The sequence below is a fragment of the Phoxinus phoxinus genome (genome assembly GCF_949152265.1).
Source record: "Phoxinus phoxinus genome assembly, chromosome: 23".
Taxonomy (NCBI): domain Eukaryota; kingdom Metazoa; phylum Chordata; class Actinopteri; order Cypriniformes; family Leuciscidae; genus Phoxinus; species Phoxinus phoxinus.
The window spans coordinates 1875210-1896014 of NC_136898.1; the positions used below are offsets into that span (position 1 = coordinate 1875210).

The 20805-nt window shown below is 38.4% G+C and overlaps 1 protein-coding gene across 3 annotated transcripts in view; it reads left to right on the forward strand.

Moving 5' to 3' along the window:
- The window catches only part of sgsm1b (small G protein signaling modulator 1b), a 47319-nt gene that overhangs the window by 17047 nt on the left and 9467 nt on the right, over positions 1 to 20805 (forward strand). For 2 of the 3 annotated variants that reach the window (XR_013796175.1, XM_079600079.1), the window contains exons 11-23: positions 1877 to 2040; positions 2119 to 2245; positions 3774 to 3900; positions 4672 to 4736; positions 4815 to 4960; positions 5932 to 6060; positions 9527 to 9697; positions 9777 to 9848; positions 12532 to 13992; positions 15460 to 15584; positions 16144 to 16226; positions 20025 to 20134; positions 20665 to 20761. Coding sequence is in view for 2 of the 3 variants with exons in the window: in XM_079600079.1 (XP_079456205.1) it covers positions 1877 to 2040; positions 2119 to 2245; positions 3774 to 3900; positions 4672 to 4736; positions 4815 to 4960; positions 5932 to 6060; positions 9527 to 9697; positions 9777 to 9848; positions 12532 to 13992; positions 15460 to 15584; positions 16144 to 16226; positions 20025 to 20134; positions 20665 to 20761 (2877 nt within the window). In the remaining variant the exon portion in view is untranslated. The remainder of the gene's footprint in view (positions 1 to 1876; positions 2041 to 2118; positions 2246 to 3773; positions 3901 to 4671; positions 4737 to 4814; positions 4961 to 5931; positions 6061 to 9526; positions 9698 to 9776; positions 9849 to 12531; positions 13993 to 15459; positions 15585 to 16143; positions 16227 to 20024; positions 20135 to 20664; positions 20762 to 20805) is intronic. The other variant, XM_079600080.1, reaches the window with a different exon arrangement.

Consider the following 20805-nt stretch of genomic DNA (forward strand, 5'->3'; position numbering starts at 1 on the left):
GTGTGCCTTAGACTGGCCACAATACACAGGTGTGCCTTAGGCTGGCCACAATACACAGGTGTGCCTTAGGCTGGCCACAATACACAGGTGTGCCTTAGGCTGGCCACAATACACAGGTGTGCCGTAGGCTGGCCACAATACACAGGTGTGCCTTAGGCTGGCCACAATACACAGGTGTGCCTTAGACTGGCCACAATACACAGGTGTGCCTTAGGCTGGCCACAATACACAGGTGTGCCTTAGGCTGGCCACAATACACAGGTGTGCCTTAGGCTGGCCACAATACACAGGTGTGCCGTAGGCTGGCCACAATACACAGGTGTGCCGTAGGCTGGCCACAATACACAGGTGTGCCGTAGGCTGGCCACAATACACAGGTGTGCCGTAGGCTGGCCACAATACACAGGTGTGCCTTAGGCTGGCCACAATACACAGGTGTGCCTTAGGCTGGCCACAATACACAGGTGTGCCGTAGGCTGGCCACAATACACAGGTGTGCCGTAGGCTGGCCACAATACACAGGTGTGCCGTAGGCTGGCCACAATACACAGGTGTGCCGTAGGCTGGCCACAATACACAGGTGTGCCTTAGGCTGGCCACAATACACAGGTGTGCCTTAGGCTGGCCACAATACACAGGTGTGCCTTAGGCTGGCCACAATACACAGGTGTGCCTTAGGCTGGCCACAATACACAGGTGTGCCTTAGGCTGGCCACAATACACCGGTGTGCCTTAGGCTGGCCACAATACACAGGTGTGCCTTAGGCTGGCCACAATACACAGGTGTGCCTTAGGCTGGCCATAATACACAGGTGTGCCTTAGGCTGGCCACAATACACAGGTGTGCCTTAGGCTGGCCACAATACACAGGTGTGCCTTAGGCTGGCCACAATACACAGGTGTGCCTTAGGCTGGCCACAATACACAGGTGTGCCTTAGGCTGGCCACAATACACCGGTGTGCCTTAGGCTGGCCACAATACACAGGTGTGCCTTAGGCTGGCCACAATACACAGGTGTGCCTTAGGCTGGCCATAATACACAGGTGTGCCTTAGGCTGGCCACAATACACAGGTGTGCCTTAGGCTGGCCACAATACACAGGTGTGCCTTAGGCTGGCCACAATACACAGGTGTGCCTTAGGCTGGCCATAATACACAGGTGTGCCTTAGGCTGGCCATAATACACAGGTGTGCCTTAGGCTGGCCACAATACACAGGTGTGCCTTAGGCTGGCCACAATACACAGGTGTGCCGTAGGCTGGCCATAATACACAGGTGTGCCTTAGGCTGGCCACAATACACAGGTGTGCCTTAGGCTGGCCACAATACACAGGTGTGCCTTAGGCTGGCCACAATACACAGGTGTGCCGTAGGCTGGCCACAATACACAGGTGTGCCGTAGGCTGGCCACAATACACAGGTGTGCCTTAGGCTGGCCACAATACACAGGTGTGCCTTAGGCTGGCCACAATACACAGGTGTGCCTTAGGCTGGCCACAATACACAGGTGTGCCTTAGGCTGGCCACAATACACAGGTGTGCCGTAGGCTGGCCACAATACACAGGTGTGCCTTAGGCTGGCCACAATACACAGGTGTGCCGTAGGCTGGCCACAATAAAAGGCCACTCTAAAATGTGACAATATTTGAGAGAAATAGGCATTTTGTGTACATAGAAAAAGTCTTAGATCTTTGAGTTTGGAAAATTGGAGCAAAAAAAAAAGTGTTGCGTTTATTATTTTGTTTAGTATTAGATTGTGTACAACAGGATTTTCAAAGTTCTGATCATGTCGATAATTTAGAAATCAAATATGATACAGTATCTCTACAGGGTTAAAGGAATATTAAAGGTGTGTCCGAATCTGCTTGTGTTCAGTGGACAGTGGTGGCACTGTGGTTTTGGTCAGCCAAGACGGGATCCAAAGACCTCCGTTTCGATTCCCAAAAGGAGGCCACATTCTCCAGTTCCTCACGTGTCTGGAGACCGGCCTCCTTCCTCATGGCCAGTTAGATCCTCCTCTGTGGTCCCAAAGAGGAAAGGTTCGCCAGAAACCCATTCGTCAGCAGTTTGAATAACAAACGTTTTCTTTTGTAGACCTTTTTGTGTTCTTTCCACAGGGAAAAGTGTTCCCAAAACTGCGTAAGAGAAGTCCACATGGATCCTGCGAGTCATTCTCGGACAAAGATGAAGATGAAGCCACGGATTATGTGTTTCGGATCATATATCCAGGCAGTCAGGAGTTTGGTAAGTTAACGTGATGTTGGTGTTTCATTAAGTTCACAAGCAAGATTATGGTGAACGAAGAAAAAAAAAATTTATTTACAATTTTGAATTAAGGCGAGACACGGCAGGCAAAAACATATTTTTTTTTCACTGGTAAATTTTGAGATTTTGGGATATTTGTCTTCAATAACATGTCTTCTTTCAGACTTGTGGTGAAAAAAAGTCTAAAATACACATTTAGGTCTTTATTTTACTGAACTTTGTCTGTTTGCGTCTGTAGATAAATTCATAAATTCAACAAAAGTTATCGTTGTAAATCATCCTCGCGATCTCTGTCTACACCGTCATCACACACACCGTTAGAAAGCTCTCTCTCTCCTGTACAATGCTGTCGGATCCAAATATGGTAATTTCCTTTTTATCAGCAACCAATCGTGAAAGTAAAAAGGCTGAATGCACAATCTCATTGGCTGATGATAAATCTTTAACGACCGTTTTCTCAAAATGACTTTTCTCTCATTCTCCAAGTCCGAAATCTCCTCTTCAGTCGCACCGATATACACCAAACTTTCCAGTCTTGTACCTAGTTATATTATGAAGACATTTACAGAGGGATTTGTAAATATATTATTCCTAGCCTGATTTATATAACATTTTATTCCAAAAAACATGGCGAAAATCTATTTTTAAGGCTATTGACAGTATATTCTGATTTACAGGATAACAAAAGTAGATATCCATAAATCCCTCTGTCATTTTTTTCCCATCTAATATGTGAACACAATGAAAAAATAATTTTGAACCTGGCTTTATCCAATACTCAGATTTAGTTTTTTTTAATATATGCAAATTAGCGAATATTTACTTAGATATTGCCTAATTTGCATATTTAAACATTAAATTACAGAAAACTTGTAATACATTTTTTTCTCATCTTAATGTAGGTAATCAACTGGGAAAGTTTCATGGTGATTTCTGCTAGTTAAAAATTGTACCCTATTCACCTGTAGTGTCTCGCTTTAAACTGAACTGACACTTTCCTGCATTGCTTCAAATCTAACTAAAATAAAATAAAATACAATGGTAACAAAATATTTTAGTTTGACAATGTTCTTTTTAAAACCTTTACTATGTTTAGTCTAGACTCAATAGCATTAAAGCTGCATGTTTGCATAAAACAGCACAGAATGTAAAAATCGAGTGTAAAATATAGGCGTATGAATTTTCCATGTGTTGTTTCTATTCTTAACACACTAATTCGGTCATTTTTTATCTAAATATTGTACTTTGTTTTTTTTTACTTCACTTCAAATTAGACATGATTCGAAAAGGTTTAATGGTCCTGAAAAAACAGTCACACTTGGAAACGAATGGGAGAGGAATTTCATTTAGTCATAAGTTGACCTCAGACAACCATATAAAACAATTAAAAAAGCCAGTTCATGACCCCTTTAAAGTTCAAAAAGTCAAATTCAAGTACGTCAAGCACTTTAAGCACCTTGTACGAACCCAGTAAATATGATGCTAATTGATATTCTCGATAATAAAGCTGCACCAGAACTGATCGACCAGACTGTGAACCTGTGGCAGCCCACGCCGAGGAAGTCGTCTTGCTCCTCATGTTCGCAGAACGGCTTGTCGGACGGTGGACTTCCCAACGGATGCAACCACGACAGGCTAGTCTGGATTTCTGATGTTTGCAATATAAAATAACCAAATATATGATGACCCAGGATCACAAACCCAGTCTGGAGCCGCACGGGTATATCTGTGGCAATAGCCAACTATACATTGTACGGGTCAAAATTATCCATTTTTCTTTTATGCCAAAAATCATGAGGATATTAAGATCATGTTCCATGAAGATATTTAGTAAATTTCCTACCGTAAATATATAAAACATGTATTTTTGTGAGTGAATGCAGCACAATCGTGAACATAAATGCACAACTTTAAAGGAGATTTTCTCAATGTTTCGATTTTTTTGCTCCTCAGATTCCAGATTTTCAATAGTTGTGTCTCGACCAAATATTGTCATATCAAGTGTTCAAATTATACCGTGAGCTTCGGGGGGTACAGCTATTTCAACTGGTGACGTCACTCTCCATTTCATATCTAGACTTACACACATGATGAAAACAGCGTTGTTAATGTGTCTTGTCCCCTCACAATGACAGTTTAACTATTTATCTACATTACATGAGTCATGTTACATAGGCCTATTTTCAGTTCAAAATGGCAAAATTAGACAAAAGTTCGCAAATACGAATGCGAAAATTTACGCCAGAACCACTTTATACACGATTTACACAAAAATTCGTTCTGCTCGTGTTTCATCATGAATGAGACCCAATGTATAAATCTCAATTTTAAAAAATTGACCCATGTGACTGGTTTTGTGGCACATGTATGGCTTTAGACTGACTCCAGATGTCTGTGTGAAACAGGGCGCCGCTGAAGCTACTCTGTGAGACGATGAAGCACCAGATCATTTCCCGGGCTTTCTACGGCTGTATGTATCGCATGACATTTATGGTTTTGTAACGCACTTTCTTATGCACTTTCTCACGAGCGGTCGTGTATCTTCAAGGGTTGGCGTACTGCCGTCACCTGTCCACCGTCCGCACGCACCTGTCGGCTCTGGTGAACGCCACTATTGTCGAGACGGACGTCCCTCATGATGCCACAGGAGGTCTATCTGCAGAAGTGTGGAAGATGTTCCTACAGGACAGTGCTGTACGTGACCTTCACTACCTAATGTACTTACTCCATAGCCACATTAATAATCAGAAGATATCTTGTGTATAGTAGGGCTATTATAGTTAAGTGAAACCTTATTTTCCTCATATTCTCCATTGTTGCGGCTCCTCTCTTCCCAGTCTGTCAGTAACGCTCTGTTTACTTCCGGTCTCTATGAAGCCCCTCCTTCTGAAAAGCACACTGTGCTCTGATTGGTCGGCTGGATCAGTGTGTTGTGATTGGTCGAGAGCTTCGAGTGTGTTTGGGAAATGTCCCGCCCCTTATCATAACCGCCAGTTTAACACACTACTAACTAACTCAACCAGGCCCCGCCCCTTTATTCCGCGTATTAATTATTATAATGAGGAATATTGTGACGTGTTCGTTCCCGGAAGAAACTCAAGACTACAATGGAGGCGTTTCAGGAGTTCAGAAACACTGATATAGAGGAGAACTGGAGCTTTTTCATGTTCAAACAGCAACATTACACACTAAAGATGGACATGTGCAAAAAAACTATTTGTGGAAGCTTGTTTCCGCCACAGAATAAAACATTTTAAACGATAATTGCAACATTTTATCTCACAATTGTGTTTATATGTCGCAATTCTGACTTTATTTCTCGCAATTGCAAGTTTATATCACGCAATTTTGACTTTATACCTCACATAAGATGTAAACTCTCAGTTGTGAGAAAAAAAGTCCAAATTGTGAGGAAAAAGTGTCGCGAATACCTTTTTAATTCTGTGGCGGAAACAAGCTTCCATAATTTAAAATTAAAGTGAAAATGGAAAATATAAGCATAAATTAAAAAAAGTCTAATTTGTTTTTAAAATGTTTAAAAAACTTAAGATTAATAAATACTGTAGAAATAGTGTTCATTGTTAATTCATGTTAATTTTTTATAGTAAAGTGTTGCTATAAAAACATAACCAGAACTATAATAGTATCTCGATGATGCTGTGCAGGCGTACGAGGAGGAGGAGCTTCTCCGGCTGGTGTATTACGGAGGCGTGGATCCCGCTCTACGTAAAGAGGTCTGGCCGTTTCTCTTAGGCCACTATCACTTCACCATGAGCCTGGACGAGCGCAAAGAGGTGAGCGAACGTGACTGATCGCCAGAACGAGACCACAGCAGAACTATAGGGCTGTCAAAATGGCTGAAAAGCTCATTTTAAATTTCTTTGTTAAATATTAGCATTTTTTTTAAACTAAAGGCAATACTTAATTTTAAGGCGAGACACGGCAGGCAAAAACTGTTTTTTTTTCACTGGTCAGTTTTGACATTTTGGGCTATTTGTCTTCAATAACGTGTCTTCTTTCAGACTTGTGGTGAAAAAAAGTCCAAAATAAACATTTAGGTCTTTATTTTACTAACTGTGTCTATTTATGTCTGTAGATTTCTCAGAAATTCAACAAAAGTTGGCGTTCTTAATCAACGCGCTGCTCCGCGATCTCTCTCTGCTTCCTTTAATCTCACACTTCTGGAAAGCTCTCTCTCTCCTGTACAATGCTGTCGGATCCAAATATGGTCATTTCCTTTTAATCAGCAACCAATCGTGAAAGTATAATGGGCATTTAACTCTAAAAGAGAAATCTCATTGGCTGATCTCAATGAGTGATTTCTCAATGAAATCTCAATTTCTGACGACGTGATTCGTTCAGATGCATCACGTGACGCGCTCTGACATTCAGATGTGTGTTTTTGACTGTTTTTCTGCTCAGTTGAAGGCCATAAATGCTGTGTTTATAAGTTTTGATGTGATTTAGGGGGTTTGTATTGTTGTTGCTAATGATTTGATAAGATATTGTGTCAGTAAATAGTTGTTTCCACTAAAAAAGTATGATTTTTTACATTACAAATCTTTAAATGCCTTTTTCTCAAAATGACATACATGCCTATGTAACACCGATGTACACCAAACTCTCCAGTTATACACTTAGCAGTATTCTGAAGATACGTTCAGAGGGATGTGTTAATAAATCTGATTTATGTGACATTTTAATAAAAAAAAATATGTCGAAAATCTTTATCATATGTTCAGATCTATCTACCGAAAATATATGCAAAATTGCACATATTTAATGAGATAATGCCTAATTTGCATAATTAAACATACAAATTTCAAAAACTTGTAATACATTTTTTTGATGAACTTGTGTAAGTAATCAACTGAGGAAGTTTCATTGTGATATCTATTATTTTAAAATTTTACCCTATTCACCTGTAGTGTCTCGCCTTAAAGGAGAACTCCGGTCAATTTTAACATTGAGCTAATTTTTTTGTAAATTTGGAGTGCTGTCAATACAGATAACAACGACAAAAATCAGTGTTACCTACACCGTGTTATCCTCTTTTTAAAATGTGCACCCCATTGACTTGAATGGGGTCTAATTTTAAACCTGCTTTTATCCTCTTATCATCCTTGATGTGTCATACAAGTGCCCAGCCATGTTGAGTGATTCCTTCAGAGTGAACACGAGTGAATCTGACTGCAGTAGATGTGAAAGATATGAATAAAAATGATGTTATTTATACCTGTTATTGAATACCTGTATTTACTTCCTGTTTTCGGTCGAAGTCCAAAGTAGTCGATTGTCGAGTTCACGCGCGTGATCATAGGTAACTAAACCTATGCCCGTGAACTCGACAATCGACTACTTTGGACTTCGACCGAAAACAGGAAGTAAATACAGGTCTGTGCGCTGGCTGAAATAACATAATTTTTATTCATATCTTTCAAATCTACTGCAGTCAGATTCACTCGTGTTCACTCTGAAGGAATCACTCAACATGGCTGGGCACTTGTATGACACATCAAGGATGTTAAGAGGATAAAAGCAGGTTTAAAATTAGACCCCGTTCAAGTCAATAGGGTGCACATTTTAAAAAGAGGATAACACGGTGTAGGTAACACTGATTTTTGTCGTTGTTCTCTGTATTGACAGCACTCCAAATTTACAAAAAAATTAGCTCAATGTTAAAATTGACCGGAGTTCTCCTTTAAGAGAAAGTATTGTATTGTCTCCTATGCCCACAAGAGGGCGCAAGCGAGCGCAATAAGCAAATATAAACCAAATCAAGCGTTGCATCTTTTATTGAAATTAAATGACATTCACTTATTTAAGGCGAGACACTACAGGTGAATAGGGTATTTTTTTAACTAGCAGATATCACCATGAAACTTTCCCAGTTGAGAAAAAAAATGTATTACAAGTTTTCTGTAATTTAATGTTTAAATATGCAAATGAAGCTATATCTAATTAAATATACGCTAATGTTTAAATATGCAAATTAAGCTATATCTAATTAAATATACGCTAATTTGCATATATATAAAAAAACGAAATCTGAGTATTGGATAAAGCTAGGTTCAAAATTTGTTTTTCATTGTGTTCACATATTAGATGGTAATAATTACGGAGGGATTTATGGATATCTACTTTTGTTATCCTGTAAATCAGAATATACTGTCAATAGCCTTAAATTTATTTTCGCCATGTTTTTTTGGAATAAAATGTTATATAAATCCGGCTAGGAATAATATATTTACAAATCCCTCAGTAAATGTCTTCATAATATAACTAGGTGCAAGACTCGAAGGTTTGGTGTGTATCGGTGCGACTGAAGTGGAGATTTCAGACTTGGAGAATGAGAGAAAAGTCATTTTGAGAAAACGGGCGTTAAAGATTTATCATCAGCCAATGAGATTGTGCATTCAGCCCTTTTACTTTCACGATTGGTTGCTGATAAAAAGGAAATGACCATATTTGGATCCGACAGCATTGTACAGGAGAGAGAGAGCTTTCTAACGGTGTGTGTGTTTACGGTGCAGACAGCGATGTTGATTTAGATCGCCAACTTTTGTTGAATTTAGGAGACATCTACAGACGCAAACAGACAAAGTTAGTAAAATAAAGACCTAAATGTGTATTTCAGACTTTTTTTCACCACAAGTCTGAAAGAAGACATGTTATTAAAGACAAATATCTCAAAATTGACCAGTGGAAAAAATGTTTTTGGCTGCCGTGTCTCACCTTAAAGTGCATTCACTTTTGAAACAATTGTTCTTAAATAAAATGTAATTTCCTTTCCAGCTGATGAACACACACGCTCAGCTCTGGCCGATGTGCAGGTTTGCTCAAGTGTGTCGTTGCACGATTTTTGCCTCCATCTGAGAGGGTTTTCATCAGCAAGAAGCCTTTTCCCGACATTATCTTTAAATTAGCAGCCGCAGCGCTGTATACTGGATAAGCTAACAAAAACACACCGCATCAGTTACGTCATCATGTCTCGCGCGCCTCTTGACACACCAAAAATTAAAATGCACGGTTTTTGCATTCAAATATGCAGTTTTTGTTAAAAAATTCGACAAATATTTAAAAATTTGACAGCCCTACCTAGTAATCGTGAATCAGAATAACTTTCTCTTCTCTGATGATGTGGGCGGGGCAACCTGTCACTCACATGAGATCAGCCAATAGCAAACCACAACCATCCAATCAAATGTTGTAGTTTTTTTTATTGAAGTTTGATTGACAGCCCTATTATACTCCCTCTAGGTGGACGAGCAGATTCGAGCGTGTTATGAGCAGACCATGAGCGAGTGGTTGGGATGTGAAGCCATCGTGCGCCAGCGAGAGAAGGAGCAACACGCCGTCGCTCTGGCCAAGTGCGCGTCGGGCGCTAACGTGGACAGCGGATCACGCCAGGACTCCACCATCAGCACGGATGTAAATGTTTACGCTCGAGTCGCCTACGCATGTGATGTTATGATGTCTGCATGCAGATTTATTGTGTTTCTCTCTCCAGTCGTCTCAGAGCAGCGGCTCCGATAAACAGAGTCACGCAGGATCACACAGCGACTCCAACAGCAGCACTCGGGTGAGACGGCATCCCATTAAACACCACGATTAATAATAATAATAATTAGTGATGCTCCGATTGATCGGCCGCCGATCATGATCGGCCGATATTGGCTAAAAATAGCTTGATCGGCGAACCCCAAAAGCGCCGATCAAAAAAGCCGATCATGTGACGTAAATTACTCGCGCGACTTTTTTCCACCTGAGAAATATCAACTTCAGAATTCAGCAAAAGCGACTAAAACTTCTTTGTCGTTGTGGAGAGCGCAGTGCATGGTTGCATAGCAACGACAGACGCCACGGGAAAATCGGACTGAATTTTTCTATTAATAATAAAAGATAAGCTAATGTGCATTGCAAATGTCAGTCATTTTATCTTTTTTTGACTCATTCTTTTTATAAGAAAATTATTTAAAGGCTGAAATATGAGGTTTATCTTTTTAGAAAACCTTTTTTGTCAAAACTTTATTTGCACTTGTACATGTTAGTAGATAACATGTTGCAAGACACTCTTAAAATCTAGCCATAATTTATGTTATTATTTTAATGCTTATGTAAACAAAAAGTGCATATTGATGCTAATTTTATTTGTTATTTGCTGGTTAATACGTCGTGTAGGTCTTAAATTTCAATCTTTATGATCTTAAAATGTCTTAACTTGACTTACAAAAGTTATTTCATGAATTTTTGTCTGATTTTTCATAATTGGTTGTTCCAGATTTTTTTTTCTTGCCACCTCATAGTTACCGGTAGTTTAATTTCTACAAATGGTGCAAACTCTGCTAGATTATGGATAAAAGATTCCCATTCCTCTGCCATTCTATGATCGGCAGTGATCGGCAATCGGCAGATCATGATTTTGGTGATCGGTAATCGGTGATCAGCCCCAAAAATGCTGATCGGAGCATCTCTAATAATAATAATACATTTTACTTATAGGCGCCTTTCATGGCACTCAAGGACACCTTACAAAATCAATAAAGCAATGACATTAAACAATAAAAGTACAGCAACAAACATTAAATCACATAAAAGCCTGGCTAAACAGATACGTTTTAAGACGAGATTTAAAGTCCGAAAGACTAGAACTCTTGCGAACTTATACAGTATAAACCGTGGGTCGTTATAACTGACGTTCTCAGTTACAACTTTCTCCTGCCCGCAAAAAGGTTTCTGTACCTCCATGAAATACCTTCAAGTTACGTGTCGCCACCATACACATCAGCATAAATGCTCCTGATAAATGATTTGTTATTAAAGCATTAACATTCACAATCCACTGTTAATTTAGCATAAAAGCAAGCAGGGTGGTTTGCCATGACTGAATGCGCGCTCCATTAAAGGTAGGGTAGGTCAGAATTGTCTAAAAACACTTTTATTCAAATTTGTTTAAACTGTCTTTATATACCAATACATAATTAAAATGCAAGTACTCTGAAATAGAGAGTATAAAAAACTGAGTGACTCTAGTGTATTTAATCTTCAATAAACACAGCTCATTAATGCCATTCACTCCCACCTAAGCACGGGTGCGCGACTGCACGCACGTGGGCGGAGCCAGTAATAGCGGCGGTAGTCATGGCGACGGAGAGTGACAGTCGCGCAAGCCAATCACTTGTTTCGTCCCGGTAGGAATTAATGAGCTGTGTTTTTTGAAGATTAAATACACTAGAGTCACTCAATTTTTATACTCTCTTTTTCAAAGTACTTGCATTTTAATTATGTATTGGTATATAAAGACAGTTTAAGCCAATTTGAAAAAAAGTTATTTAGACAATTCTTACCTACCCTACCTTTAATAATTCCTAAAAAGCTGACATCAGTTCATCGCGATCTCATACATCTCTGTTATTATCAATGAAGCTGACTGCATAATGAATCTTTCATAATATCTTTTATAATCAGAGGATTTGCCATTGCGTTCCAGAAATCAACACGTATGTCTGTGATTGGCTACATCGCTCAACGCTGCAAACATGTTACAAATAGAAACTCAGGCCTGTAAATCGTTTCTATTTTGTTTTAGTTGTTCTTGTTGCTTTTCTGCAACAGATGAATAACAATTTATTCGTTTTTATATGTTTTATTCATAGATATTTCTATTTAATCGTTTTAGGCGTGTGTTATTAGGCGGCTGCCTCAGTTCCAAAGTGCTGCGGGAAACCCTGTTACGCTAACACACCGGACACCTTCCGCCTGTTGTTCTGTGTGCTGTTGTGGAGCTGAATAACCTTTCCAGATTAAATGTCTGTTCTTGGTCTTGGATTTTGTGAAATAAATTTCTAAATAAATGCGATTTATAGTCCAGTGCGACTTATGTATGTTTTTTTTCCTCTTCATGACGCATTTTTTTACTGATGCGACTGATACTTATAGTCCGGAAAAAACGGTAATTATTATCTGAAAATAATGATAATAATAATAGCAGTTTAATAGAATACCTGTGTTGTTATTTGCAACCAATATTATAGTGCACCAAATGAGAGGGTTCTCTGTATAGTTTGCAGCATTATTTGGGAGAGATTAATTTTTTACCATAAGAAAAAAATTATCGGAATCGGTCGATATCAATCTGAATAATCTGCTATCGGTATCGGCGGAGAAATTTAATATCGGTGAATCTATGTATTATTGTTGTGTCTTTCAGCTGTGCTGGTTTTAGGTTTTCTGATTTTGCTTCTGTGTGTTCTGGCCATCCTCAGGTGTTTGGGTCTGTCGATGAGGTCGACCCGATTGAATCTGAGCCCAAACCAAAAGACGAGAAGCCACAGCCCAAAATCCCCAACGGCACTCTCCCGAACTGCACCAGTTCTCCAGACTCCGGGCACCCGTCGTCTCGTAACTTCTCCGTGACGTCAGCGCTCTCAGACGGCTCGCCGAGCACAGAGGAGACGTCCACACAAGAGCCCAAAACCACAACCCGAGACCCGCCGTCACAACATCAGACCGACCTGGAGAAGAAGGCCAGCGAGGATCCTCCAGAAAACAGCTCGACTTCTCGGGATACGGTCAAAGATGCTGTGGTTTCACAAACGGAGAGTGTGCGTTCAGAAGGAGAGTCGGTAAAGCCTCTAGAAAGTGAGACTTCTGGGACTGAAATGCATCAGGAAGTCGATTCAGTGAAAGATAAAGACACAACTAAAGAAAACACAGAAGTTGAAATGCAAACCAGTGCAAAAAAATCTGGAGAAATTGAAAAATGTGAACTTGGTTCTTTAAAAGATCCTGAGTCCAAATCCTCAGAGTCAAAGGAGGATGAGATTGAAGTCGATTCAGTGAAAGATAAAGACACGATTAAAGAAAACACAGAAGTTGAAATGCAAACCAGTGCAAAAAAATTGGAAGAAAATGAAAAATGTGAACTTGGTTCTTTAAAAAATCCCGTTGAAGAAATTACTAAATGCTCAGAGTCAAAGGAGGCTGAGATTGAAGTTGATTCAGTGAAAGATAAAGACACGACTAAAGAAAACACAGAAGCTAAAATGCAAACCAGTGCAAAAAAATGTGAAGAAATTGAAAAATGTGAACTTGGTTCTTTAAAAGATCCTGAGTCCAAATCCTCAGAGTCAAAGGAGGCCGAGATTGAAGGATGTGCGTCTTCAACGTCTGGAGAGGAAAACTCAAAATCAAAGACTGATAAAGAAACAGATTTGAAAGTAAACGAAGATCCAAAACCTGATCAAGAAACTAAACAAACTGATGAATGTTCACAGAATCTGCCCGAATGTGAAGCTGAAACCATCAGCACACCGCAAACCATCCACTGGGACTCCACCATTAACAGATCATTAATCAAACAAATCACCGAATCCGAGTCGGAAAGCTGCGGCCCCCTCACTTCCCAATCGAAACAGTCTCCGGACATGTCTGACGACTCGCCGTCGGCTCTGGAGATGGAGGAGATCGCCTCCTCCGTGGTCTACATGTCGTCAGAGACGCACATATCCCGGACTCTTCTGACGCTGGCTCGTCCGATGGGAGCGCCGGCGCTGGAGCTGTGCACGGAGCCGGGCGTCAACACCACACCCGAGGGAACCGACTCCGCGCTCTCCGACGAGGAGCCCGAGAGCGACGGCTTATTCCCCAAACCAGACTCTCTGGCGGTCACGGGGGACAAGCTGGACGTCGCGTCTCCGGTGTCGTCCATCGGCACAACATACTCGGTGTGTCACCCAAAGCATTCTCAGTTTAAACTTTAAAGGCTTGGTCTTCCATAAAACATTAATTTAGTTTAGTTTATGACTTACATTGTTTTTCTTTCTTTGATACTGTTATTTTTGTTTTGTTTGAGAACTGTGTTTTTGGTCTTTGTATTTGGTTACTGTATTTTTTATTTGCTCTCTTGTATTTTTGTGTTTGTTTACTGTGTTTTTTTGTGTCTTTTTGTATGTTTGTGTTTCTTTACTTATTTCTGGCCTTTGTATTTTTATATTTGGTGCCAGTTTTTTTGTTTGTTTTTTTGCTCTCTTTGTATGTTTGTGTTCGTTTTCTAGTCTTTGTATGTTTGTGTTAGTTTACGATATGTTTTGTGTTTTTTTGTGTATTTTTTATATTTACTGTTTTTTTATTTGCTCTCTTTGTATGTTTGTGTGTTAGTTTTCTAGTCTTTGTATGTTTGTGTTAGTTTACTATGTGTTTTTGTTTTTTTGTGTATTTTTATATTTATTTACTGTTTTTTTATTTGCTCTCTTTGTGAGTGTTAGTTTTCTAGTCTTTGCATGTTTGTGTTAGTTTATGATGTGTTTGTGTTTTTTGCATATTTTTTGTATGTTTACTGTTTTTTGTTGCTCTCTTTGCATGTTTGTGTTAGTTTATGATGTGTTTGTGTGTTTTTTGCATATTTTTAGTGTTTAGTGTTTTTTGTTGCTCTCTTTGCATGTTTGTGTTAGTTTATGATGTGTTTGTGTGTTTTTTGCATATTTTTAGTGTTTACTGTTTTTTGTTGCTCTCTTTGCATGTTTGTGTTAGTTTATGATGTGTTTTTGTGTTTTTTTGTGTGTTTTTTACATTTATTTACTGTTTTTTTATTTGCTCTCTGCATGTTTGTGTTAGTTTTCTAGTCTTTCTTTGTATGTTTGTGTTTCTTTACGGTGTGTTTGTGTGTGTTTTTTATATTTGTTAATTATTTTGAATGTTTTTTTTTTGTATGTTTACCGTGTCTTTGTAATTTTGTGTGTTAACAGTGTTTTTTGGCTGTGTTTTTAATATTTGTTTATGTTTTTTGCATGTTTGTGTTTTTGTTTACTGTTTTTTTGGCCTTGGTATTTTTGCGTTTGTTTTCCTTTTTGTATGCTTGGTTGTTTACTTTTTTTTTGCTTTGTATGTTTTTTTGTTTACTGTTATTGTCTTTCTATGTATTTTTATTTGTTTATTATTATTTTGTGTTGTGTTTGTTTTTTTGTCAAAAACAGCATCATTAAAGTAGCTTATCTGGCTCATAATACTATATTTCAAGTCTTCTGAAGTCATATGATGCGTTGTGTTAGGAACAGACCCAAATTTTGTTAATCTTTGCACAATTTAAACCTCCTTTTGTGCTCCAATGAAGAAAGAAATACATTTTTGGGTGAACTGTTCCACTATTAATGTGTGATCTTTGAAGACATTTTTTCTTCTCGTCTCTTTCACAGCAGGAGCTGGTAGACCTGTACACACTCAATCTACATCGCATTGACAAAGACGTCCAGCGATGTGACAGAAACTATTGGTATTTCACCCCCACAAACCTGGAGAAACTGCGTAACATCATGTGCAGGTAAAATATAAAGCTTATATTTTTGATTAATGTATAACATTAAAATGTTTGGGATCAAAGTCTATTGAAATAAGTCTCCTCTGCTCACTAAAGCTGCATTTATTTGATTAAAAATACAGTAAAAATAGTGAAATATGATTAGAATTTACAGCTGTTTTTATGTGAATATATATAGTAAAGTGTAATGTATTCCTGTGATCAAAGCTGAATTTTCAGCATCATTACTCCAGTCTTCAGTGTCACATGATCCTTCAGAAATCAGAATAATATGATATGATGCTTAAGAAACATTTATTATTATTATCAATGTTGAAAACAGTAGTGCTTTACATTTTTTTCAGGATTCTTTGATGAATAGAAACTTTAAAAGAACATAAAGAAAAAATATTTAGTAACATAGTTACAAAAAAACGCCTGTCACTTTTGATCAATTTATTGCATCCTTATTGCTAAATTAATTAATTACTTTGAAAAAAATACTTTTGAATGGTAATAAATAAATCTGCATTACACTTATTTACTTCTCATCTGAAATCAAATGATTTTTTTGTGTCCTAAGTTATGTGTGGCAGCACCTTGACATTGGATACGTCCAGGGAATGTGTGACTTACTAGCGCCCCTGCTGGTCATCCTGGATGATGGTACAATAACCTTAAGTCTTACCCTATTTATTACTCCAGTGACCCATATGTTCGGTTTAATTATAAAAATGAACATTTTCCCCTCTAAAATCTGATTGGACTTTATGTAACTTTTTTGGGAAATTATTCATTGTGATTTTTAATATAATTATTTGTTGAACAATAGTGTATTATATTATATTGCTGTTGCCTGTATTTAATAAAAGCATTGGAAGGTTTTTAGGCACTATGATTCATGTTGTGCCTAAAAACAAAACATTTAAAACATTGTGATTTAAAGTCCCCCTGTGGTTGAAATCCAGCTTTTAATGTTGTTTATATGTCTATGTGGTGTTTTTAATCTGCTTTAAGGCAAACCATGTGTAAATTCATAAGTTGACAGCATTGTTGAGTAGGACAGGGGCGGTTATCCCATTACTGCAATACCGCGGTCACTGAGCTTGTCACCGTCATCACCGCAAAAAAACATTGCCTGCACGTTGTGTTTAATGACATGGATTCATTGATTCTAATGACATGTAATGACATTGTGTCTTTTTCTAAAAAAAAACTTATCAAAAGATGGAGCTAATCCGACCTTTCGCGAGTTGGGGAGCGCAATGTTCCATGACACATAATAACATTCCATTCGTATTAGATATGCGCAGATGGGCTATTATTTCATCCGCAGACCGCAACAACCGCATCACAAAACTCATCATCCGTCCCCCATCCATCCGCACCAACGTGTTTTTGACCAATTTTCAAAACCGCACTCGCCATCCAGGGCTCCAAACTGCGACTAAAATGGTCGCATTTGCGACCAAATATATTTATTTGCGAGTGAAATTTCTGCCAAGGTCGCCATTGGCGACAATACAAATTTACTCCCTTTGATTGTAAAATCTGCATCATACATGCATGTTTTATAACCAGTAGCCTATCGCTTCATTTGTTTTGTTAACGTCATGAAATGAGACGCTTTGTGTGAACTGAGTGAAAGCGCCAAAATATGAGCGGGTAAAACGAATGTCACCTTTCGCGGCAGAAAAAAATGTCAAAGCGAAAAATATTGGACTTCTTCAAGCAATCCTCATCTCTGTCAATCACCATACACATTATACCAGACCAGACTGCATGACACACCTGCTAACAAAAAATATGCGATATTTTAAATGCGTCATTCTGTTCATAGAACGCTCCATATGAAAGTTTTTTTTTTTTTTTTTTGCAAAGCCAATCTAGCGCTGGCTCCATGACGAGCCAATAATCAGAGTTGTTCCCTGCACCGCACAGCTTAGTTTCTAGATGTAGAAACTAGAATGTTTTGCCGGACTGGACAAAAGCGAAGCGAACTGGACGAGATGAGACAGAGTGTCTGCGCGCGAGCAATAGTGCGCGAGAGAGACCGAGGGTGTCTGGGCACGAGCAATAGTGCGCGAGAGACTTCAAATAACAAGAGACCTTTCAAATAACAACTACAGAATTTTATTAACTGACATCGGGATCCCGCTTACATGGGTACCTTCCAAATAAATCAATAATTTGACAAAATATTGATTTAAAAACGATTGTATTGCTTCCGTGTCCATGACAACGCTCTGTTTTTCATGGCAACTGTGTCTTATCAAGAAATAATATACTGCATTCTACATTAGAATTTAACCAAGCCATGTAATAATAGGTAATAATAATAACAGAAGATAATATCTTATACAATGTATATAAAATATAAATACAATTTAAAATATTAATAAATTATTTATTTTTATTTATTCTGGAGATGCACTGAATTTTGGTGAATAAGAATAATAACAGAAGATAATATCTCTAGTCTATCCTAATAATTATTATAAATACAATGTATATAAAATATAAATACAATTTAAAATATTAATACATTATTTATTTTTATTTATTCTGGAGATGCACTGAATTTTGGTGAATAAGAGAACCCATTTTATTTTGATGCACATTAGCAGGAAATGTAGCACAATATGAATGTAAAAAGCAGTTATAATTAGGCTATGTGACAAATCAACAAATAATCGTGATACTTAATCGTGATATCAATATTGATCAAAATAATCGTGATTATCATTTTGGCCAAAATCGTGCAGCCCTACTGAAGTATGATCACGAGACACAAATTTTTTTTTGTGACTTTTGTTCAAGAGCGGGCAAAGAAATAGTGGGGAAAACGGAGTTCATTACAGGAACTAACCATTTAAAAAAAAAGACACTGTGAGAAAACACGGGGACAGTAACAAGCATAAAAATGCACGCGATCACATAATCGCGAAGAATGCTCCACAGACTGCACCGTTAGCACGTGCAGTTTCTCGTGCATGCGAGCTGCTGGAATTTATTATTTATTATATAAAAAATAATATTTGACTGTATAGTTCATAAGTCGGAAGTGATATTCAGTTCCCAAATAAGCTTCAGTTCCCAGAACATTCACAAGATGAAAATGCTGAAACTAAGAAGAGGAGAGACATGCACACAACAGGGTGACTAAAAGTAAATGCATTGTTATGTGGCTCTTAAAAAAATTATTTGGCGCCTGTTTTTTTCCCCTATAGGAGCCAATGGCTCCTTACTTGATTTTTTTGTTTGGAGCCCTGCCATCCGCTGATTGCTTTAAGGTCTATGTGCGATGGCTATATGTTGTATTCCCAGAATTCCAATCGGTGCACAGGGACAAAAATACATTTATTGCCTAAATAAAGCGCACATCGGCAAACCTGACTAGGCTACTGTACAATTTTATCATTGTACTAAAAAAACGCAATTTGGCACATCATTTCAACATGCTTCCTATTTATTTCTCTGTGAGGCAAGTAGCCTTTACGCTGAGTTAACCTATACGCTGAGTTAGCCTATACGCTGAGTTAACCTATACGCTGAGTTAGCCTATACGCTGAGTTAGCCTATACGCTGAGTTAGCCTATACGCTGAGTTAGCCTATACGCTGAGTTAGCCTATACGCTGAGTTAGCCTATACGCTGAGTTAGCCTATACGCTGAGCTTCGGTTCATTTATGAGACGAGCTCCAGTTCACGTGCAATGCAAGAGATCGCACCGGCGCCTCCGCGTCCTCAATATGTCTGCTATATTTGCTTCTTATTTATTAGTTCCAGACAATTGGTTGATGAAACAGTGATTAAAATTAAGATACAATTTATACAAAACGAAATCCGATTTAAAGAAAGGCTTTCTACCAAACAAAACTTAATAAAGTGGTCAAAATCATCTCTGACCCATCTTACTCATGCTGTTCACTTTTCATATAATCAACATAGATTAAATTAAAAAAATTATAAATGTAAATATGGAATATATTTTTTGTAATTAAGACATGTTGGAAAAGGTGTCGAAAGGAGGGGGGGGTGATTTAAAGCGGGTAAAAAAAAAATGCATACCGCCCCAGAGTATTTTCTGCTTTAAACTGCAGTGAACCAAAGACAGTCTCAAAAACACGGTTTGAAATCGCTGGTGTTTCTGACGTCACAAACTACCTTGTAACCAATCAGATCAACGTGTGATCGTCAACCAGTGGATCTCTGAGTGAGTGAGTGAGTGGAGGCGGGGGTCATTTGCATATTCATAGCGACGCGTATACTAAAAGAGGCAAGGGTGTCGAGTTACATTCAAAATATTTCAAAGCATTATTAAAAAATTAAGTAAAACCATTTAAATATGTAATTTTGGTGATCAAAGATAAAATGATAGACTACAGGGGGACTTTAACTAAAGCAATGTGACTGTTATATTACCAAGTGAAAAATATTTCTGAATCGTCTGGTTTAAATTTAGAGGCCATGGCTTTCAGCTGCTTCACTGAGCTCATGAAACGAATGAACCAGAACTTCCCTCACGGAGGAGCCATGGACACACACTTCGACAACATGCGTTCCCTCATCCAGGTTTCACCCACAATCACACACACTTATCAAACACATTTGTGACCCTGGACCACAAAACCAGTCACATGTGTCAAGTTTTTGAAATTGAGATTTATGCATTATCTGAAAGCTGAATAAATAATCTCTCCATTGATGTGTGGTGTGTTATGATAGGACAATATTTGGTCGAGACACAACTATTGTAAATCTGGAATCTGAGGAGCAAAAAAATCTAAACATTGAGAAAATCTCCTTTAAAGTTGTGCATTTATGTTCACGATTGTGCTGCATTCACTCACAAAAATACATGTTTTATATATTTACGGCAGGAAATTTACTAAATATCTTCATGGAACATGATCTTAATATCCTCATGATTTTTGGCATAAAAGAAAAATGGATAATTTTGACCCATACAATGTATAGTTGCTATTGCCACAGATATACCCGTGCGGCTCCAGACTGGTTCTGTGATCCAGGGTCACATTTCCGCTGATGTTTTAGTGAGTGAGTGTGTGTTTCTGTTTGATGATTCTGTCAAACCTCTTCAGATCCTGGACTCGGAGCTGTTTGAGCTGATGCAGCAGAACGGAGACTACACACACTTCTACTTCTGCTACCGCTGGTTCCTCCTGGACTTCAAGAGAGGTGAGCGCATCGACAACACACTGCTAACACATCTGGAAAACAAA